We start from the raw sequence: 22494 nt of genomic DNA on the forward strand, positions 1-22494 counted from the left end.
AATTTTCTAAACATTTTTTTTTGGTGCTTATGTTTGTATGATTTTCCTTTTTAATTTCCACAAACTATTTTCAGTACATTGCAATACACTGTGAATATTGAGCTGCACATATTAGGTATTTATTTGGTGATGAAGAACAAAGTGATGGTGAATATTTATTTTGTATCGTCTATGTGTTAATGTTTGTGTATGGATTAGTCTTTAAGTTGCTCTTGAAATAAAAGTTAACCCACAGTGCATGTGGACTGGATTCATTTTGTTTTGGTGTTGACTCTTAAAATGCTTTTAACACTCATGACTGTTTAATACAAGCTGCTGTTGCTGTAGTACAACAGCCATTCTGGCTATATATTTTGGTGGTTTACCTATTCCCAAAGGTCAGTTATAAATGGTAAATTTATATTATTGTTTAATTATTATTTTATATATACAATGTTCTCTGGTCTTTTGACCACTCAAAGTGCTTTACAATGGGTCACATTCACCCAATCACGAACTGATAATGCAGCATGAGAAGCATTTTGGGGCTCAGTGTCTTGCTCAAGGGCCAGGACATCCTGGGCTCCTTTTCAGCATCTTCGCCAACTTTGGAAAAAAACACAAGAAAAGTAGCACAGAGGCAGAAGCCATTACCTGCTCACCGAGCACTTCAAACCATAGTAGTGGAAATTAAAGCTGGACATTACAGCTCTGAGAAATCGTAACACACTTCCTACATCCTATTCATCATATCCTTTGGCTACTTTTCTACTGGTGTCTCTTTGCAGCCTCACACCTTGACTTCTGAGGCTGGTGCAGATGTTCGAGTGCACAATTGCTCCACATGTTGCACCTTTGTGTCAGTCTACTGGCAATTTGAATTATTTTTTTCATGTGGGGATAAGTACGACAGAATCAAAACAGAGACGAACAAAGAAAAATCAGTAAGTGTTCATGTAAGTACATGAGCTGCTATTAATAATAGTTTGAATGTGAATATAAGGAGAACCTGGCGTTACATGTTATTGGATCAAAATCACATTTTGTGGTACAGACAATCATCATTTTTATACACTGTGGGTCACTCGTCGAGTGGGCAGCATCAGTGTTATGTTCAGGAAAGGACTCAAAGCCCCGCTAGAGGATCATTTTATTAGGTTTAGGCACTTAACTTAAACTGAAGTTAAAGGGAATCATGAGATGAGTGAAGAAAACCACAAACCAGGAAGACAATGCCATTTACTCATTTTAATGGTTAAAAAAATACTTCTTTGATCAAAGAGATAACAATAAGTCCCTGTTTGCAGAGGAAACAAGGGACCAAAACAATTATGGCCACCAAAAGATGACAGGTGGAGCAAGATAAGATGAGGTAAATGTTTTTGAGGAGAGAAAACAAAAAAGGCACAATTTACAATAAATCATGCCCCAAATTCACAATAACAATAATAATTATAATAATTATAATAACAATAATAATAGCAGTACAACAACAAAAATCTGAATTTCTGCAACAACAAAAAATACAGACCAGTCATTATACAAGGCAAGCCTGTTAGGGCCTCCTGTGTGCTCTGACCAAATCAGGCTTCTGTCCACTGAGCCTGAGTCCTGTTGCTGATACTGTACACAGAAAGCAGTGCGGCAGTGCACAAGGACCTCAACATGCTATCTAACCACCAGACATGACACGCAGAGTTTGGAGGGACCGATGCAATCGTCATGGCAGAAAGCACCACAGCCTTGGCACATGATCATGGCTTTGAGGCGGCACGAGCACTTGAGTGCCACCTCCTCAGCTGTACTGTCAGTAAAGGCCTGGATGCTCAGGGTGGTCTGGCTGGAGGTCAAGCGGGGACGCAGCTGGAGCACACTATCCGCCATGCTCCTGGAGAAACCACCATTGTCCATCACTGACACATTGGCTGTGTAGCTTACTGCTCCAACACTGCCCGCTTTCTTGGGGAGCTTCCCATACAGTTGGAAGGGAAGGGAGGAGGAAGAGGAGGAGGGTGAGGAAGAGGAGGAGGTGGAGGGAGAGCCAGATGAAAAGGAAGCTTTGCCATGCTCCTTCTTAGCCATCCTGGCAAAAGTCATCTCCATATTGAGGAGTCCCTCCATTGCCCCTCCACTAAGGAAGCTGTCCACAGAGCTCACATGCTCTTTTTTGGCAATACTCATGGGTACAGTGGGGGAGGATTTGGCAAGAGCCTGGCAAGAGGGCCGTGCAGCGACTTCATTCTTTATGGTAGGTGCAGGAGAAAATTGCTGTTGTTGAGGGTGGAGGAGCTGAGACTGTTGGGGCCGCCAGTTGATCTTAATAGTAGGTAAAACCTCTGTGGGACAGGTGTCTGCATGAGGGGGAGATGGCCCATTAGGCATGGTCCGGTGGGGTGGCTGGGGCCTGTCTGGAGTGGTCCCTGGTGAGGGCTGAGGGCCACGGGAGTCTTTGATAACAGCAGACTCCACTGTAGTCTGAGAGCTAATGTCTGTCTTACTTCTGGAGGACAAAGCACTGAAGGAGGAGGGTGGCAGAGAAGTGATGACTGGGACAGCCCCAGGGGCCTGCTGAGACTGATGCTGTGATACAGCTGGGGCCTCCATCAGACACGAGACTGGACGGCCTATAGGAGACTTGTTGTGGCTCTGAGAAACTGCATTGAGTTCTGAAGCAAGAGACTGGGCTGAAGCCTCAGGCCTGTGACGAGGCCCAGGTGTCCTGGCTAGTTGTGGCCTGGGTTGTGCCTCTGGCAATCGGCTAATCTCCAGCCTGTTGGCAGAGTGTGAGGGTAAAACTTTCTCCAGTGGCAGGCTGCCCTGCAGCAGCTGAGTGACTAAAGGGTTGTTGGCCTCCACACTGGACACTGGTCTGACTGAGTTGGCCAATCTCTTGGAGGCAGCTGCTGCAGTCAGTTGAGTGACAGAGGGCTTTAGGCCTTCACAGCACTCTTCTTCAGCAGAATTCTGTCTGGCAGTTCTGCAATCATCTCCAGGTTCAATTTTGACCACAACGTTGCCATCCCTGAGGCCTTGTGGGAGGGCTTGGGGAAGAGGCAGGTGGTCGTGACAATGGGAGCGGCTCTGTAAAGGGTTAGACAAGTTGCTGGGGAAGCAAGGCTGAATGACGGTCTGACCTTGACGACCAGAAACATGGGCCTGGATGACTGGCTGCTGGTTCTGAGGAGAAGGGCTGCAGCTGACCAGTTGGCTGTTTCTCTGGGTGCTCAGTGTGGGGCACCAGTCCTGGTCAGGCTGCTGCTGCTCATCTTCCTGGCACTCATCCTCACAGTCTGAAGCAGTTTCTGTGGAGTCGCTATGTGTCCCAGCCTCGTCTTCTTTATCTCCTTCAGAGACAATATGCTGGGGAGACGATGTGTCTGTAAGTTGGTTCTCTGTAGCTGAATGAGAGAGAGGCTCCTGGGCGTCCACATGGTGGGAACCATGCTGGATAACACCACCCATTCCAGCCTCTTTCCCTTGTTCCTTCTCTATGGGCTGACAGGAACTTGCCAGCGTCTGAATAACGTCCACACCTTGAGCCCCAAATCTAGGAAGGGAATCTGGGATTGAGGTTGGGGCCAGTGGGATTTTTTCACAACTTTTGTCTGAACTCTCTATGGGGGCAGCGGCAGACTCAGGCATCTGGCTTTGCCTGGTCGGCTGGGCAGCCAAAGGCTCAGCTACAGTGTCTACAGCTACAGGCTCTGGAGAAGGCTTGTCAGCTACCTTATCTGTTTGCCCACTACAGGGGCTCTGAACACTGGCTGATGTTGCTTCTATTTCCTCTGTAGCCTCTGGGCCCCCAGCTGCCTCCTCTTGAGGAGGGCTTGGGGTTTGTAAAGGCTCCAAGGACATGGATGTTAAGGTAGAAGATAGGGAGGGCTGGGGTGTGGGATCTACACTGAGAAGCAGTAGTTGTGTTCTAGACAAATTAGCGCCCAAAGACGATCCCTGCTCCTCCTCCCCGCTTCCTCCTCTTCCTCCTCCTCCTCTCCCTCCTCCTCCTCTTCCTCCTCCTCCTCCTCCTCCTCCTCCTCCTCCGGGCTCGATAGGTCCTGGATGCTCTTGTGCTCTTCGTCCATTGCTGCTATCCGGTAGCCCAGAAGCAGGCCGCAGCCTGACTGTGGCCGGCCCTGCCCCGTCGCCAGAGGCTGCAACAGCAGCAGCGGCCTCGCGCTGGGCCCGGGCTTGTTGGGCACGGGCTTTGATGTCTGCCAAGGTGCGTGCGCCCCCCGTCCCCGACCGCCGAGAGCCCTCACCGGGAGGCACGATCCGTGGGCAGATCTGGTAGGTGGGGTGCCCTTTAACCCAGGGAGGTTTGATTCTGGACAGTTGGATCTGGGACAGACACACAAGGACAGTGAGTACCACCTATCCTAAGGAACAACTTATTTCAGAAAAGCCAAATCAATTTTGTGTGAAGGTTTATCTCACAAAGTCTTACCCGGATAGGCGGCACCTTGGGTTCTTCTGTTGTCTGCTGCGGCTTCTCCGAACGGACACTGTCAATTGTGGTACGAAAGGACTGACGGTCGTCGAGCCGCGGCCTCTTTTCGGGGAAGCTGGAGAAGGCCTGACTCTCATCTGGCCTTCTCTTCTGCTCCTTAAGCTGAGCATTGGGTACAGGTGTGCTGGCTGGGCTTGCCGAAGGGCTGCTCTCTCGGCTGCTGGTGGCGGTACCCCCTGTGATGGACGTGACCACTGAGGCAGTATCATCGAGGGGATCGGCTGCAACTGCAGCACTGGAGGACGCTGAGGAGGATGAAGATGAGTCTAGACCTGCGGCAAAAGCTCCTTGTCCATCTGAAGGTGAGGAGGGTGAGGAGGCGGGTGAAGAGGCAGATGAAACAGAAGAGGAGGAGGAGGAAGGGGAGGAGGTGGAAGCCAAGACAGGTGCAGGCTCTTCAGGGAGTAGACAGGCGGTAAGTTCAGGCTCCTCATTTGCACTGGTGGAAGTAGGGCTGGGAGTGGGAGTAGGCGTAGGAGTGGGGGCTGGCAAACACACTGACAATTGACTGGGGGAGGGCTTTGGCTCAATGAGGGCACTCTCAGGTGGAAGCTCCACACCACACTCCGCCTGCAGCACCACCTCTCCTTGAACCATTGTATTGTCAGACATGGGAGAGGCAGTAGAGACAGCTGAGATGTCCACTGCAGCACTGCTCTCAGTTGCTTCTTCAGGCTGTAAGGCAGGAGCAGGGGCCTTACATAGGGTCCTGCGTGCTCTGCGACGCAGGTCAGCCCGCGTGCGTCTCCTCATCCTGCCATCTCTCCTTCGTCGACCTACGCTGCGTCTCTTGGGAGCACCAGTTGCGACAACAGCAACATCACTGTCGAGCACACTGGCTGCAACTTCATTGGTTTCACTCATGGTAAGCTTAAGGGACTCCTCTCGTGTCAGGCCAGACCTACAGATACAAAAACTACAGTTTAGTACATTATGAAAACAAGATGCAAAATGGCCATGATTGATTAACCCTGGTCAAAGTACAAGACAATAAATGGCTTAAAACTAAATGATTGTCTGTGATGATCAGTTTTAATGTGGTGGCTGATCATAGCACATCAAGACTCTAAATTATACTAGATACTTTTGCGTGTTTAATGTTCAATAAACTACTAATAGCTTATTTAACCACTTCAAGTATGACAAAACCCCTAACATGAATGTTGAATGAACAGTAAATTCAGACTTACTTTTGCCCGTGGTATTCTTCAAAGAACTTTTCCTTCCATGCCTCAACCTTCTTCTCTTTCTCCATTTCCTGTCGAAAACGCACCTGCATCTCATGGGTGAACTCACCTAAAAGGGTCAAGCACATGTAAAGGTTTATGAATGGCTCCATAACTCAACTAACATCGACTGAAACTGTAAACCAGTACAATAGTTAAGCTGGGCATAAACCAAGTGACCAAGTGATGTTAAACTCTACCTCACACTACAGGTAAATAATCTGAGATGAAAGTCGAAGCTCACGATTTATGTGCTCACACTGTACAGACCGATTGTCTTGCACAACCAAGCTCAATCGGCTCCTGATCTGTACTGGTATTTTTGTCAAAGAAGAGGTTGAAGTTTGTTTACTAAAAATGCTCACAAGGGAGAAACATTCTGCCTTGATCAAGTCTTTCATTCTGTTTGACAAAACATTAAAAAAAAGAAGCATCACCATTTGGATACACAGAAGACATGGGCATTTTAGTCGGCTATTTTGCAGAAAGAAAGCAAACTACGTTTCAAGCTACTGTATTGTAAATAGATCACTACCTACACACTGTGTGATTCTGTAGGAACCTTTCACACCACAAACAGAGCTTTTAGTGTGAATTCTGCTGCTGGTATTTATGATTTCCTCACCTCCTTACTTTACAACCTTTTGTCATTGTCTTCTATCACTTGTACCACTTAAACACAAATCAAAACATTCCTATCACCAACTTCAGAAAACAATACCAACTGTGAATTTCATGATAAGACCATAACATTTTGGCACTTGTATCCAAAGGCATTCTTATAGATCTGTATATAGAGCGATCCAGAATTTTCAATGTCAGCCATTTATCAAAATAGTCACAGTGCTTTTAGATGACAATATTTAACAGGGTTAAACATGACATAGTTTGTTGAATTAATTTACTATACATGGCTCTTCGGAATTGCTATTTGGATAATACATGTGAATCAAAAAATTTGCTATTAATTTGGTTTCTTTTGTTGTTTTTTGCCATTACTTTTAAACAATGTTTTATTTGATCTGCTGTCTTTGATTTTAGAAATTGTTAAATTTAATTTGCTTTGATTTTAAATGACATTGTATTAATTTGCTTCTTGTCTTATATTCTCGTTTTTATTTGTCCTCTTTGTGAAGCACTTAGTATCAGCTGTTTTGAAAGGTACTATATAAAGTTATTATGGTTATTATTGAAAATCTATGTTGGCCGCCATTTTGCAAGATGGCAGTCATATGAAAAATTGCATGGAGTAGTCTGATATGATTCAGAGTTAGAATTGGGAAATTAAGAAGTGCCCAGAAATAAGATAACAGACCAGTCCAGTCATCCATGTCTAATTATATGCTTTCATAACAAACTACACAATTCTTTTTAGCTAAGTGGCACCACTCGTCTATGACTGAACAATCATTTACCTTCAGCCAGCCTTTCCTTCCAGCTCTGGGAGGCATGGGTGAAGAACTCGTTATTCAGAGCTGAACTACTCAGTCTGGCCATTCCATCAGGCCCAATCTGCAAAGTGAGAGGATTCAATGTACACACAGTAGGAAAACAATAAAATGTAATGTAATGAATTCATCTGAGAAATAGAGTGGCCTGTATCATAGCGTAACTGAGCTTTACAAAATTTCAATCATGCAAAAGCAAATATACAGAACAATTGAATTACAATATTGCAACCTGTCCTCATCTGCACACCATTCTCACACTAGGCGGTTTTGCACCTGAACCTGAAATTTATGCTGCACACAAATATTGTTTTTCTTTGTCATTTGTTCATTCTAAGTTGCATGATATGAAAAAAAAAAGAATCTCGGTTTCTGTATATCTAAAGCTGTATATCCAATCTATTTCAAACTTGATATGTGATACAAGGAATTGCAGTGGAGAATTTGGTACAGTTTAGATAAATGACATTACAAAATACATTTAGAATAAACAGGCAAATGGTGATCTGTAGCAGCAAGGGCTGGGACCCATCAATGTGACCAAAGCCCTGGGTCAACATGGGTCCAAGCATGATCCTCAGGCCAATAAGCTACAACTAAAAAAACTTGCCCTCGATCATCTACAGTAAATGGACTGCATTTATATGTATATAGCACTTTTTAGTCTTAGACATCACTCAAAGCACTTATACACATTCAGACAGCACTACTATGTGGTATGTTTTCATTCTATTACAAATTGACACTCAAATTGGCATTAAGGGCAATTTATGGTGTCTTGTCCAAGGACACTTCAGCATGTGGACTGGAGGAGCTGGTGGACCACCTTCACATCCTGAGCCATAACCACCATACAGTGTGGGAGTATTTTAGACAAACACCAACTAGTGTGGTGCTCTGTCATCTAAATTTATAATCACAGCAGAACAACCTCTCTGCACGAGTGCTTGAAGTGAAACCACACTTTGTCAAGACAGTTGTTTATTAGGGTATGCAACATAAAAGCCTGGGATAAACAACAGAAAAAGAACATACTTGTCGGTCCACCTCGGGCAGCAACTGCAGCAGCTGCTGCTGAGAGTGTGTGGGAAACGCTGAGAAGGTCCGCACATTGATGAGGGCTCTGATGTTGGTGTTAACCAGGATTGAGCCTGGTGTCTCAAAGTCTACATCCACTCCTCCTCGACTCCTCTTCATGGGCCCTGCAGCAGAAAAAAATGTTTAACTCACACAGATAGCTTCTGAAGCAGTGTGCAGGTCCATGGAGCCAAGCACCACACACAATATTTCACACAGCAAAACATTAATATTATATTAGATATCAGGCCCTCAGATAACTGGTGAAAGAATTTACTTAACCTTTATTTATTGTAGTAACAGTGTGCCTTCTATCTTCTCTGAGTTCTTTCTGCTGGTTGTCAGTCAGTCAGTCAATTCTGTCTGTGGAACGCATCTTGAGAACTGTTCAACTTATCAGCTTCACAATTGGCATGTGTATTGTTAAGGGCACTAAAAGTGCAGTGTCAAATTTGGTGCGATTTGTAAATGGCTTACATTCAATATTAATAAAAATTTGTATAAACAGAAACTGCGGCTTGCAGTCAGTGGGGCTGGGGCAGCATGGTCTATTAGGCAGTCTGCAGACCAAGTTGAACCTGTCTTCTTCTACATCCTCAAATATCATACTGCAGTGATTGGCAACTGGTCCACCAGCAATATAGTCTAGATTTTACCATATCGGACTGACACAGGTGTTGCGAATGCTGATCTCTGTCATGGCAACAATATTCATAGAATCACTTGCTGTTTGGAAATTTGCCTTTAAAGTAAAAGCACAATGTTCTTTTTGTATCTGCAATGCTTTATATCAAGCTGAATTACAGAGCTTTTATTTAGCCGACATGTTATGTATGAAAAAATAACATCAGTAAAGTAAATCAATCTAAGTTATATAAAAGCCATACACATGAACAGTAATAAACAAAATTCAGCTTCATTTTATAAAAAACACTGAATGGATGCACAACAGCTTCATTGCAGATAAACCAGATAGGATGAACTCTGCACCATAGACTGTTCTGCACACAACATCCAGCACAGAAACAATAAAAAGAGAGTATATTGTAGAACTGTTTGAGGAGGACTCACTAATGTCAATGAAAAATTCTGTGGTCGCTGCAGAGCATATCAAAGAAGCAGGAAATCATAAAAATATAAAACACATCTATTATTCACTTTACTAAAAGAGGAGATAAAACAGATTGTTAAGAGCATTTCATCTGCCTAATACTTACAGAAATCTCTGTCTGTCTTACAGTTTCAGACAGGAAGCTGCCATCAGCATTACCACAGGCCAAGTAAAAAGCCCAATCCAAACAGACAGGTTTTGAACAGGCACTGCTCTGGTTAGACTAATGTTGTAGTCTGACTTTACAGGCCAATCAGAAATATAGTTTCTGACTTTAATTTCTGCTGTGTTGTTGTTCTAGGGACAAAAGAGAGGTCCTTACCTGTTGGGACATGCTCTCCATTTACTTTAAGAGGGGTGAGGACAACACGAGGCATCATGACTGCTTTCTTCCTCTGCCTCCCTGACTGTAGCAAGCAGGAGGAGATAGTAAGTATATTACAGTAGCACATTCCCTTTACAGATCCAACTGAAACACGTGGAAGACTTTACTAATAACTGGAACTGGAATAGTCCCACTGTCAAAAAAAGGCAAACTGAATGACAATGTAGAGCTGATCTACAATTTTGGGGAAATGAATACATTTAAAATGTCCATCGTAAACATGGCTTCATGCAGGGTGCTGACCTGTCTGGAGCGGCTCAGTCTGGTCTGAGTGTGTTGAGCATGTTGGCTCTGCTGTGTGTCTGTGCGTCCCTGCTGTCCTGCTGCTCTGCTGAGGCGGGTCTGAGGCTGGGTGCTGGGAGCCTGAGGCTCTGTGGAGCAGGAGGTGCTGGACGAGCTCTCATCCACCGAGGCTTAAGTCAGGAACAAATACACTAAGGTAAATTCTCTCACACATATTTGTAACAGATGCAGGTACTCTATGAACATTTACAAGATAGGAATACACACTTTGGATTCACATGCTAAAGAAAGCATTCAGCAGTAAATAGCTTCTGTCTGAGCTGAGGCTGCTTTCCTTTTGTTTTGAATTACAGTATATTAAGATACAACATCACAACCAGTGGTGTGGCTCAATCTGTAATAATGGTGCATGCCTTCAACCAAACTGTGTTCAACCAGCAGCTAAAGAATAGGAGAGCCACTGATGTATGTCCTAGTTTATCTGTACAATAAAGAGAATTATTAATCTTATGTGTTTTCTATTTTGGAGCAGCAGCAGCGCATCTGTGCAATGTCATGAGGCGACAATTACACCACTTTGTTGAGCACTTTTAAATTGAAATAAAGTCACATTGTTACACCCTGCTGAGCCAGGTGGGAGAGATATGAAAAAGAAAGAATAGAGAGAATGAACTATATAACACTAAGGTAATTATTAATGCCTATTAATATTCACCAGCACATTGTAATAGAATAACTAGCTGCATCACTGATGCCACAATTATATTACAACATTTTCGTTGAAAACTGGATTCTTTGCATCTCTCTCCTGGCTCCATATCAGTTTTAATTCCCATCTAAACTAACACACCTGAAAACGCATATCACGGGGCCACTCACGTATAAACAGGAAGGCTATACATGGGGAATTGTCAGAGATTGGTAATAATCGTTTGTCTCCTCTGCATGTAAACAGTTGTCGTGGCATGGATGTAGCCTGAGGCTCATGTGCTTAAGGCACTTCACAGCATAGCTCAGCACAGCTATAACCTCTACAGCAGTGGTCGCCAACCTGTCGATCGCGATCTACCGGCCGATCTCCCAGTCTTCACTGTCGATCCCCCAACTCTCTGGACTCACTGGCTGCGGCTGTGCCGCAGATCAGCTGTGTGTCGGTTGTCTGTTTTTCACACGCGCTGTGTCCCCGCTACTGGCGGTGGAGCTGCAGGTTTATTTACTGCATTTCCTACAAGTTAGTTTATGTACTAAACTAAATGTCAGGACTCAACGGTATGAAGACGCGCATATTTCGGTCTGTCGATAACAATCAAAGCCCCGTTAGAACAAATGAGTGGATTCAGAAAGTGAAACGCTGGAGTGCTTTTACTCTGAAACGGGTTCGGAAAGTGTAATAATCATATTTGTGGCCATATTAAAATCAAAGCCTACATGTAAAACATTGTGCTGCAGTAGCAGCTCCTCTGCAGAACATGATGTGGAACTGAGTAGCTACATATTGTGTTTTGTAAATATGAATTGATATTAATTTGAATATTGTGCATTGAATAGAAAAAGTTGCACAACTGCCCTTCTTTGTGTATATTTATTTCTTGTACATTCAGCCTTTAACAGAAATTGCAAAAACTAATAAATATCACCCTCCTAAGTGTTTTTTTTGGAAGATATCAGGGTGGTAGCTCTCGGCTTACGTTTGAAATGTAAAAAGTGATCTTGGGCTCGAAAAGGTTGGTGACCACTGCTCTACAGGATGCATCATTGGTCGATATAATGAAACAGTAACTGAGGTAGGGTGTTACCGTCATTGTCTCCGCTGGCGGCAGCAGTGGTCTCAGTGGAGTCACAGCTCTCCTGCTCAGTGGCCTCAGTAGGGCCAATGGGGACTGCAGCCGAGCCTGCTGCAGGGGTGCTGCTGCTGGAAGTTGGCTGGGAAGTACTGCCAGCTGCCTCAGTTGATGCCTCTGACTCTGAGGTTGTCTTTGTCCACTGGAGGGCATTCTTCTACAACGTGTCAACAGTACAGTTATCAGTATCCTCTTCTTCTGGAAAAACACAATTTTCTCTGCATGTGTAAGCCATATGGTAAATAGTGAATGGACTAAATTAACTCATACAACAAAAATCAATATATCACTCATGTTCAAGCTTTCTTACATCGGTTATCCAAAAAATACAGAATAGATTTAAAAAAGTCTACATTTGGTTTATAAAGCTACTAATGGTCTAAACCTACAAAACATCACAGATCTCCTGATTCCACAATCTACTCCCATGTCACTTAAAGGGATACTTAACGGAAAAATTCAAATTCACTCATTATCTACTCACCACTATGCCGATGGAGGGGTGGGTGAATTGTTTGAGACCACAAAACGCTTTTGGAATTTCGGGGGTAAACAGCACAAGTCTCTGTGTTCTCACCCAAGGGGCACGTGACAACGCGCACCCAGCACGCACCCTTGGGACGAGAGCTTGTGTGCAGTGTTTGCGTGCAAATTTGAACGCAGCTCCGAAGGCTAAAAACATGATGTAAATGACGCCGTTTCAAGTCAAATTTGAATGTTCGGGCTTATGGACACTTGGACGACACCACAGGAGCATCGAGGCATGTTATGTTTGTTTTTTTACCCTTGAAGACATGGTCGCCAGTTACTTCAATTGTATTGTATTTGGCTGCAATACTGTAAACCCCCGTAACCAAACGGCCTAGTGGTGGGTACATGAGTGAATTAAAACTTTTCTGTTAACTAGCCCTTTAAAATGTTTACAGATGTGCACTCAACTCTGGATGATCTCCTGAGATTATCTGAAGGGGTTGTATGTGAGAAAGCAAGTAAGAGATCCACTGGAGGCTTAAGCATGAGCAAGTAGGCAAGTAGAGGACGTTTCTAACACAGGACCGAGATAAAAGAAGACACCAAAGAAGATGTAAAGAAAGATTTGGTGTCGATGTACTGTAAACACATAAAGTATAAATTCTGCATAATATGGATATAATTTAGAACAATATATCCTGCCTTGCCACCCCTAACCGAATACTCCGGAGATCCTGCTGCATTGTTCTTGTGTAAAAAGGCAAACTGTCATATCTGAAAACGGCTTTAATCATCCTGACACTGTTTTCAGTCACAACTCATGACTGAAAACAAAGGGGGACTGGGTTTTTTTCTGTTGCTGCATGCAAGCCCAAAATTGTCTCCCATCCAACATCAAGTCCTGCTCCGATATTTAGAATTTTAAATTTAATTGTAATAAAACCTCTTTTATCTTGCTTTTGATTACTTCTGAGTTTTCGGAATTCTGCCAGTGTCGATCATTAATCTGTATTATTATTATATTTTTAGTATTATTCTACTTAATTTCTATACTTAAGTGATAAAACCATTACTTTCTTTTAATGTACACTTGTATAGCTCATTCATGTGCTTTGATTGTAAGGCACGTTTTTAAATGTGCTGTATAAATATGACATGACTCTTGACAGTAAAATAAAGTCACAATCAAGAAGGAAATTAAGTGTTGAGTGAGGAGGATTGTGTTTGATTACCTTTAGGGTGAACAGGCTCATCCGTCCAGGCAGTTTAAAGAAGATGCTGTTCTTAACTCTGTCTCCCCTTACCTGAGAGTGCAGCATTGTGACCAGGCAGGCCAAAGGAGCTGTTCCACTGTATACACACACACACACACACACACACACACACACACACACACACACACACACACACACACACACACACACACACACACACACACACACACACACACACACACACACACACACACACACACACACACACAGAGAGAGAAAGAGAGAAAATGTGATTACAGACTAAAGACATTAAACCAAATTAAGATGAGAAGATTGAAGAACTTGGCTCATATCCATTTGTCATGGAGATAGTACTAATAGTATAACCTTAGTGAACAAAACTTAGGGAAGCTAGGGTTGTGTAACAATACACTAACATGATGTTTGGACCATACCATTTTCCACAATTTGAGATCTTTTTTGAGGTCTTAATAAAACATATATAATATACTATACATATATAATTTCTCGATTCTTAGATGCATCGCGATGCAGAGACAGAACATAATTGATTTAAGTTTTCTGCTACATGAATTTTTTAGCAATGTCCTGCCGCTGCATAATTATGACCGCTGCTCCAGGATGAGGACAGACGGACATTAAAAGGTTGGGTCGTCTTTTCCTACTTATTTAAAAATGTTCACACTGAGCCAGGACATCAGGGTTAAAGTGATCCGACACCACCGATTAATAACTACATACTCCTGCAGACACACAATAGTTTGTTTTTTTTGCGCTTCATTGTTGCAAAAGAAGCGACACCCCATTTATCCATAGTAAATATTAATTCAGCAGTTTGTTTTTAAAGATCAGCTCTAAGTGTGAATGATCAGAAAAGAGCAGTAACCCTTATACAGTAAAGGCTAAAGATGCAGCACACAAGTCTAAACTGAATGAATGTCAAATCAATTTGGAGAGCACTGAACACTGTTAGACAGTTTTGGAACTGAAAACCTTATTTTGTAAATTACAGCACACTTGTAATAACAGTTAGTCTAAAAAATGTTAATGCACAAATCATGAGGCTAGTGAAGATGCAAACCTCAGGTAGTCGCACAGTGATAAAAAAAAAAAAATCATGTTTAGTAATAAAATTCTTTGATGCAATTTAATCATCGAATCATAGCCCTCTGAATCGGAATCAAATGGTGCCTAGAGATTCCCACCCCTATTATATGGTAAAAATGCCAAAAGGATGAAGTACCACAACACGCTGTTCGACCCTATGGCTGCTTTCAGACATGCACTGAATTCCCAAGAACCTCCTGACATTTTCTAAATCAGATCAGGGCTCCAGACTGCGACCAAATAGTCATAGCATTTGCGACTATTTTTGGAGACAGCGCGAGTAAATTTTACAACTACTCCACACCACTGGGACTTGCAAATAAATTTGTGTTACAATCATCATTGCTATCACGTGAAATACCAGGAGCTAGCGAAACATTTTGTGTGGGTTCGTCTTCAGACTGAGAGTGGGGTGTAGTGCACGCCTTGGTCTTTGAAAGGGTGTAGTTGCAGGATTATGATCCAATATTGTTTTTTCAGTGGTATGAAATTGTTTCAAAATGATGACAATATCATTTGTCACAATAATTTCTGGGACAATATATCGTCCATCAATTTGTTATAATGACAGGCCTACCTTAATATTTTCAATATAGCACCAAGTTAGAGGTTTCCTTTAACAGTTTACTGCTTTAGTTCAGCTTTAGCTTTCATATCCAAGCCAAATTGGTATTGTAGACCGACATATCCCTAACTGAATCGATGTTGAATCGAAACCTTGTGAATTGGAATAAAATTGATTTGGGAAATCAGTGGCGATACCCAGCCCTAATCAGCATGTACTTAAAGTAACAAATATAAAAATGCAGAATAGCCAATTTCAGAAAGATATATGAAAGGATTCTCAGAACAGAAGAGGACTAAATCTGATGTCAGAGGGTCCCTGCATGTGGACACAGTGGAGGACTTGGCAGGAGGTTTATGCCAAGGAGGCTGTACAGATGAGGTTCACTCAGGGCAAAAGAGCTAGAAGGCCCAACTACAAGAGTTGGCCTTCCGAGGTGCCAGGCCCTATAGTGGTCGTCAGGGGGATGTGCTCTAAAGCAGTGGTGTCAAACTCAATCACAGAGAGGACCAAAATTAAAAACTGGGACTACATCGAGGGCCAAACAGGGTCAACATTTATTAAACATGATAGACAGGATATTGGATAGAGTGCAAAAAGAAAACATATTTAGGTAGGCTACATTGTTCTTTTATGTGCATGTGCCAGAGCCAGATGTTTGGCATCTTTTCTTGGCTGACAGTTTATTAATGTTTGGTGTTAGGCTCTGTGCTGTGGAAACCTAAAGATGGAGTGAAGGTGTGCATCAGTGAGACGACTCCTGTGTGGGGTTTTTGTTCATCTTCATCACAGAGAAAAGCGTGTGGGTGAACTTGACGGGGCAGGCACTGGGATCTCTGGAACGCTGGAAAAATAATTTAATAGCACCAAATACTTGGCAGGTGAGGAGGGGGGCTCGCTCCATGTGCATCTAGCCGGGCATTGCGCACCGTGGCTCGGTCAGTGGAGCCCGTGCACTCCGCCTGGCTCTCTGTTCTGCGGGGCTGTGTGCACTCTGGCTTGGCTAGTGGAGCCCGTGCATGCCGCCTGGCTCTCTGGCCGGAGCGAGATGGAGAGAGAAAGACGGAAGGAAAAAAAGAGAGAGATAAGCCTGAGAGACACGGTGAACTTGATGGGGAAAAATAATTTAATATCATCAAATACTCTGCAAGTGAGTGGAGTGGAGAGTAGCGCTCGCTCGCCCCGTGTGCGTCTAGCCAGGTATTGCGCACCGTGGCACGGCCCATAGAGCTTTCTCAAAAAAAAGTGTGCGTCCTATTTACCGGCAGGCCAGTAAAGATAGACATATGATATATTATCGCGGGTAATATATATAATTCAGTAAGGGGCTACAGTGCCTCTAGTAAAAAAAAGTTTGTCTGGAGCCCTGGAAAACCTCTGCAGGATTCACCGAAAAAGACAAAAGGGAAAACAAATATCTCAGGATGAAAATGTGGTGTCATGAGTTGAAGACACCGACAAAGGTGCCAAGACAGATTTGGTGATAAAGTCCAATGCCCGTGTTGATGTGCTGGAAACAAATACACGTAATCTCTGCAGCGGTATCAATACGTTATGTCCTGTATCTGCCTGCTGCACCATCCCTTACCTGAACCACAGAGAGATATCTTGGTTGTTGTGATCGGTCTGAGCGAAGAATCTCCTGCTAAGTTGCTAATTAGGGCTGTGTATGGCTACTAATTTCCCAGAATGATTTGATTCCAATTCACAAGGTCTCGATTTGATTTCAATTCAGCTAAGGATATTTGAGTTGCTTGGATATGAAAGAGAGTCTCCTCGAACTAAAGCTGTAAACTGTAAGGAAACCTCTAACATGGTACATTGTCAAAAATATTGAGGTAGGCACGATAACAAAGTTTGTTGGCAGTATAATTGCGAAAAATTTAAACTATTTTATACCACTGATACAATGATAATATTATAGAATAATCAGGCAAGTACATCCTTTCAAAGAGCAATGAACTTCTAATTCTTAAAAAGTTTGAATTTAAGAAAATTCTGTCCGACATTTCAATTAGAATAAAAAATACCAACATATCCTAAATAAAATAAACGACACACACCCAAAACAAATAATATTGGCTCCATGTTGACAAAAATTGCATCTCTCCACATTTTGTGTTGGCAGGTGAACTGCATGCGCACTAAATGTTGGACTTTTTTTGTGAGACACGCGCCTCATATAATCTAGAGCGGATCAAATAAACACAAAGTAATCCCTTCAGTACTTAACGTGTCGTAATAACTTCTGATTAGTGATTATTGTTATCATGCAAAGTGAGCACAGGTCAGCGGGACAGTGTGGAGGGAGGTCACTCAAACAGAATACTTTGGCACAGTAAAATGCGACCAGACCTATAATGTGTTTCTGCCCCAATCCTGAAGCAGTGCGGGTAACAAATATCATTGCGATGCATCTTAGAATCAAGAAATTTCCACACCTTTAGAGCGTATGCTTTAGGTGAAATTGTTACTGAAATATTAACCAGAGTTACAGCCTCTTCTAAACATTGGCCTTGGAGAACATGACAGAATATGAAAAAGGAGTGGTTTGGTTACTGAATTGTATCCAACTTACCTCCTGTAGTCAGCAACATGCAGAGTAGTCCATGTGGAGGGAAAGAAAACATTTGTTAAAAACACACTAACTGATGTTTGATTCATGTGCACTGTGTAATAGGTTCACTGACTACTGAAAATAATAGCTTTAATATTTTAACTGTAACAGCAGGGACTGGTACAAAACAATGTGCGTGCTTCAGGATTGCAACAACTAATCGATTCAAATCGATTCAGAAAAAGAATTGGCAACTCATTTCATTATTGATTAGTTGGGTCTGTTATGATGCTCGGCACACAGCCAATGCCATGACCTTGTGTAGCTCATGTGACACCGTGATCTCCTCTTTGGATTAAGCATTTGAAAAATGGTGGAGAAAACTTCACTAACCATACAGCGGAGACAAGTGTGTCGTCAAAGGTGTGGGAACAAAAAAAGACTTTGAAGAAGTCTGTTAGCTGTAAAATGTGCAAAGCTCATCTCACATGGCACAGCAGCACATCATCACTTCAGGAGCACCTGAAGAGAAAAGATGTTGGAGTGGGTGAAGGGTATTACTTTGTCTTCTCTCAGTTTACAAGAAGATCTTTAACAAATGGAAGGTTCGTACCGCAGTGAAGTAGTGCTGCTGTGCCATGTGTAATCAGTATTGTCATCTAGTTGTTGTTCTAACAAGTTGAGGATGTTTTGATTCCGCTTAATTCATAATTATGTTACAGATGTCCCTAATACATGTAGAAGAGCATTGTTCAAAAAGGCAAATTTGCTTTTCAAACAAAAAGCCTTAAAGGATCAAATGTAGCTTTTGTCTTTTTGTCCAATTAATTATCGATAAATCCCAAAAATTATCGACAGATTAATCGATTATCAAAATTGTTGTTAATTGTAGCTCTAGTATGCTTGTGTATGTGAGTGTGTCTAACCTCATTTCCTTCAGCCCCTTGGTCTGGATGACGTGGAGAATTTGTTTGGGAGTCATGGGTGCATCAGAGAAGTTCTCCAACACCTGGAAAACATCCCCAGACTTTTTACCTCACAGACTTACAAACACTTCTAGACACATCAGAACTTTTTTTTTTTGATTCCCAATTCTGTCAACTTCTACATTCATATCAGAGCTGAGCTCAATTAGTCTTCGCAAACGAATCTCAACATAGTCAGTGGGTCCATTGTTGTCAAAATCGCTTGCTAATGATCTATGACGTAAAGTGGTACAGGGTTATCTTGAACCGAGCATCAATGTCTGTATTAAGATGCTCCAGATGTTTTTCAAGTCTGTTGTTGCTAGCACCATCTTCTTTGCTGTGGAATGGAGTCTGTTGTCGGCTCTAAGCTTGTCACGTTGGAGGAGGTGGCAAAGTACGGAGCGGTATGGAGGCCTTTTTTTTAATGTTGTTTTTTCGCTTAAAATGGTTCTCACAAAGACATAAGTAACGGAACTCGAAGTTAATCTATTCACACCATTTAAATGTGTCGGAATGTGTCTCCTTTGACCACTCGTGATTGGATCTCACTTCTCCGCTATATATATGCAAATACACATGAGCGCAATTTCTATTAAAAAAGACCAAATTATATTTATTTAGCATCTGTGTCAATGTGCTGTTAACAAAAACACGTGATCTCCACAGCAACATTTATACGTTACATCCTGCTTCTGCATGCTGTGCCACCCCTCACCTGAATACTTTGGAAATGTCATGTCTGAAAATGGCAATAGAGAGAGTCCACTTGTGTTCGAATCACGGGGCATGGATATTAATACCAGGTCTGAACACAGGCAGTCTATGACACTCAAGATGGAAAACACAAATCTCATTTCTACTAATAACTGAATGCCGTCCACCTGCATCTTAGTCCAATTTTGTATCTGAAATCTCAGATTTTTCTTCCGAGTTATTGTTTAGTGCAAGTAAAATAACTATAATACGTGATTTTAACATCCATATTGATGTTAACAATAACAGCCTTAATTCAGCATCTAATTTACTATTCCAGTCAGCATGTAAATGAGCCCACTCACTGCTTTAATCACACTCTTGTTCAGACATGTGGCATAGAAGAGTTCCCTTTCTGACATTTTTTTTAGTTACCTTTAATTTATGTATTCATTACCACTTGTCTGTCTGTCTGTCTGAATTACTCAAAAACAACTTAAGCATTTTCCATATAATTTTGTGAAGGGGTGGAGCATGACCCAAGGAGGATCTGTGCATGAGTGTGTGTTTACATGACACGTTTTTGCTCGTTTCACCGATTACAGACATGCAGTATAAAAACTTCAGCGCAGCCAACGTGACAGACCCGACCAGAATATCTAAAATTTTGGACTTAACCTGGCCAGTCTCATTTGGTTTATCAACACTCTAGAGTGTGTCAGAGGTCCACAAATTATATGACACAAGTTGACATGACACATACAACACATTTTGAGTCAAGTAGACATGTCAGGTAGCTTGTTGTAGGTAGGGAAAATGCGTAAACAAAAACATATCTTAACTTGTAGCCTATTTTGCTCTGAACTCAGCAGCCAGCATAGAGCAGACCAAGGCCAGTGGAGGTCTGTGTGCTGAACACCACAGCAAGTGCAGTGCAAACGTCTTTCTATCTGAAAGGGTATTTACTCAAATTGCCAAGACAAATGGCCCAAACATATTACAACTAGTTGCCCCATCATCATCATCATCATGCATCTCCAGGAACATAGTTTCAACTTGGATCCAAAAACAATGTTTGAAAATCACACTGTAGAGTTAAAATCCCCAAAAATATGTACTCATTAACAAATGCCCTTGCTGTGGGGATGCATTACAGATTTGGGCTTGCTGTTGCAAAGATTTGTGATCCCGTTTTTTTTGCCAAAATAAGTGTTACATTTGATTCTACACTAAAAACCAACCATAACACTGTGTAACATCATTTGATCCTTACAATGTCTGCCGGGAAATTCAAGAAGGGGCTGCTTTAGTAAAGACAACATACAAAAAGGCCAAAATATCTTCCTTTCACAGAGAATGAATTGGTCACTTTCTACAGATGAGAATTAATTAATTGACTAAACATCTAACATTTGAAATATAGGTTTAGATCTATATTTAAATGTAGATGTATTTGGATCTCTGTGCTCATGTGTGCACCGTTTTTAACTATGTCCATCAATTCAGTGTACCATAGGCAGACTGTCCTAACTGAAGTGAACAGGAAGCACCTCACTTCAACGAAGAGAACGAAAGCAAACTATTGTGTAAATGGGGGGTGGTGGGTTAGGAACAATAAATTATGCTTTCCCTTTGTCATTATGGACCATTGCAGACTGATGGTGCAAATTGACTTTCAATTTAAAATGTTATCCCTGTGAAAACATTCTGAAGCCGCTATATATTTTGGTATTTATGTAATATCACACCACTCAAAAACAGTAAATATGCTTGTCTTTTCATCTGGGAAAAACGCCATCATTTAGAATGTTGGTTGCCTGAAAGAAGAAAGTACAAGCCTGACCCCACATTACCAAAAGGTTTGACCTCACACAGAGGGCTATTCGTGCCAACTATTTATGTTGCTTGATCCTCCAACAGGGTCAGGTTTAATCAAACAAACTGAGCTTAACTTTGATTTCCATTTGGTTCCAATGTGGATTCTCAAGACAGGCGGGTTAGTGGTTGACGCTAGCTTTTAGCTGAGCTAACGTTAGCAAGCATTATGGTCAACAACATAAGCTACCTACTACTATGGCAAGTTAGGCGGTACAATAACGACACGAGTTTCACAGCATCACATGTAGTCTAATGATTCGTATAAACTGAATAGTTGTCGTATAGCGTGTATGACTAATGTTAGTCGGGTGGCTCAGATGATACTTAGCGTAAGACTAGCATGTTCGCTGCCTAGCAAACAAAGAGCTCAGTACAGCAGAGGATGATGTACGCGTGCTAACAAGGGTTAGCATGTTGCGTAGCTTTTCATGTTAGCACTCTGAAAGACATGCAGCAAATGTAAAATATGTCTTTCTAGTAACATTAAATCCTACATGCATGTTGGTTGGGTTAGCACTATTATGTTATCAGCTAGCGGATGCTAACGTTACAGCAGAGCACCGGCTGTGGTCGTGAGGAGAATGTTTAAACACAACAACACATCTGGATCCATCACTTTACATACATTCATACATAACCCACAAGCACTGCTAGTTGAATATGAAAAAGAATATAGAATATACCATACGAGCCGCCTCAGCCCAGGTCCGCTCCTTCTTTCTCTTTTGTTTGTCCTTCATTTCTTCTGCGCTGGTGTCTGCGGCTAGCCTGCTGTGCGTCTACAAAGCAACCTCAATACGATGGCGGTTTAGCTGCTTAGCAAAATGGCTAACTACGTTCTATGTTTGAGCCAAGACAAGATGTTCCTTTTAGCTCAAGACAACACTACGGTGCCTGCTCGTCTGTGAATACTACCACTACTGTGTCCAGTGTTTTGTCTAAACGAGCACAACAACCATCGTCTCTCTGTAGCACAGAAGCAGAGTGAGTGAGTGAGTGAGTGCTGGCTGTGGTGCTGCTGCAGGACAAGCCTCTCCGGAATGCAATAACCAGGTCAAAGGTCAAACGCTCCGCATGAATGTAACAAAACAACGTCCGGCCCTCCGTATGCAAATACTACATGTGAACAGATGTATGGAATAATCTCACCACACACACGTATGTATGTATGTATGTATGTATGTATGTATGTATGTATGTATG

The 22494-nt window shown here is 42.4% G+C and overlaps 1 protein-coding gene across 1 annotated transcript; it reads right to left on the reverse strand.

The window, feature by feature from the left end:
- Positions 1–1212: 1212 nt before the first annotated feature.
- On the reverse strand, positions 1213–22352 carry asxl1 (ASXL transcriptional regulator 1). Its single transcript, XM_035159318.2, has 11 exons — positions 21975–22352; positions 18678–18761; positions 13521–13640; positions 11773–11974; positions 9977–10146; positions 9671–9755; positions 8196–8362; positions 7128–7224; positions 5677–5782; positions 4424–5387; positions 1213–4317 (listed from the first exon to the last, which is right to left on the reverse strand). The coding sequence occupies exons 1-11, from the start codon at positions 22029–22031 to the stop codon at positions 1648–1650; spliced, it is 4722 nt and encodes a 1573-aa protein (XP_035015209.2). The 5' UTR covers positions 22032–22352; the 3' UTR covers positions 1213–1647.
- Between the last annotated feature and the right edge of the window lie 142 nt (positions 22353–22494).

Source organism: Hippoglossus stenolepis, chromosome 6 (genome assembly GCF_022539355.2).
Source record: "Hippoglossus stenolepis isolate QCI-W04-F060 chromosome 6, HSTE1.2, whole genome shotgun sequence".
NCBI lineage: Eukaryota > Metazoa > Chordata > Actinopteri > Pleuronectiformes > Pleuronectidae > Hippoglossus > Hippoglossus stenolepis.

What these genes read in the sequence shown, in the direction of transcription:
- asxl1 (XM_035159318.2), bottom strand. Translation starts at nt 22,031, where the DNA reads ATGAAGGACAAACAAAAGAGAAAGAAGGAGCGGACCTGGGCTGAGGCG. An exon ending in CGCCAGCGGAGACAATGACG is followed by an intron (nt 10,147 to 11,772) that starts GTAACACCCTAC and finishes TCCTGACTTAAG; the next exon opens with CCTCGGTGGATGAGAGCTCG. An exon ending in TGCCCGAGGTGGACCGACAA is followed by an intron (nt 7,225 to 8,195) that starts GTATGTTCTTTT and finishes CTCACTTTGCAG; the next exon opens with ATTGGGCCTGATGGAATGGC.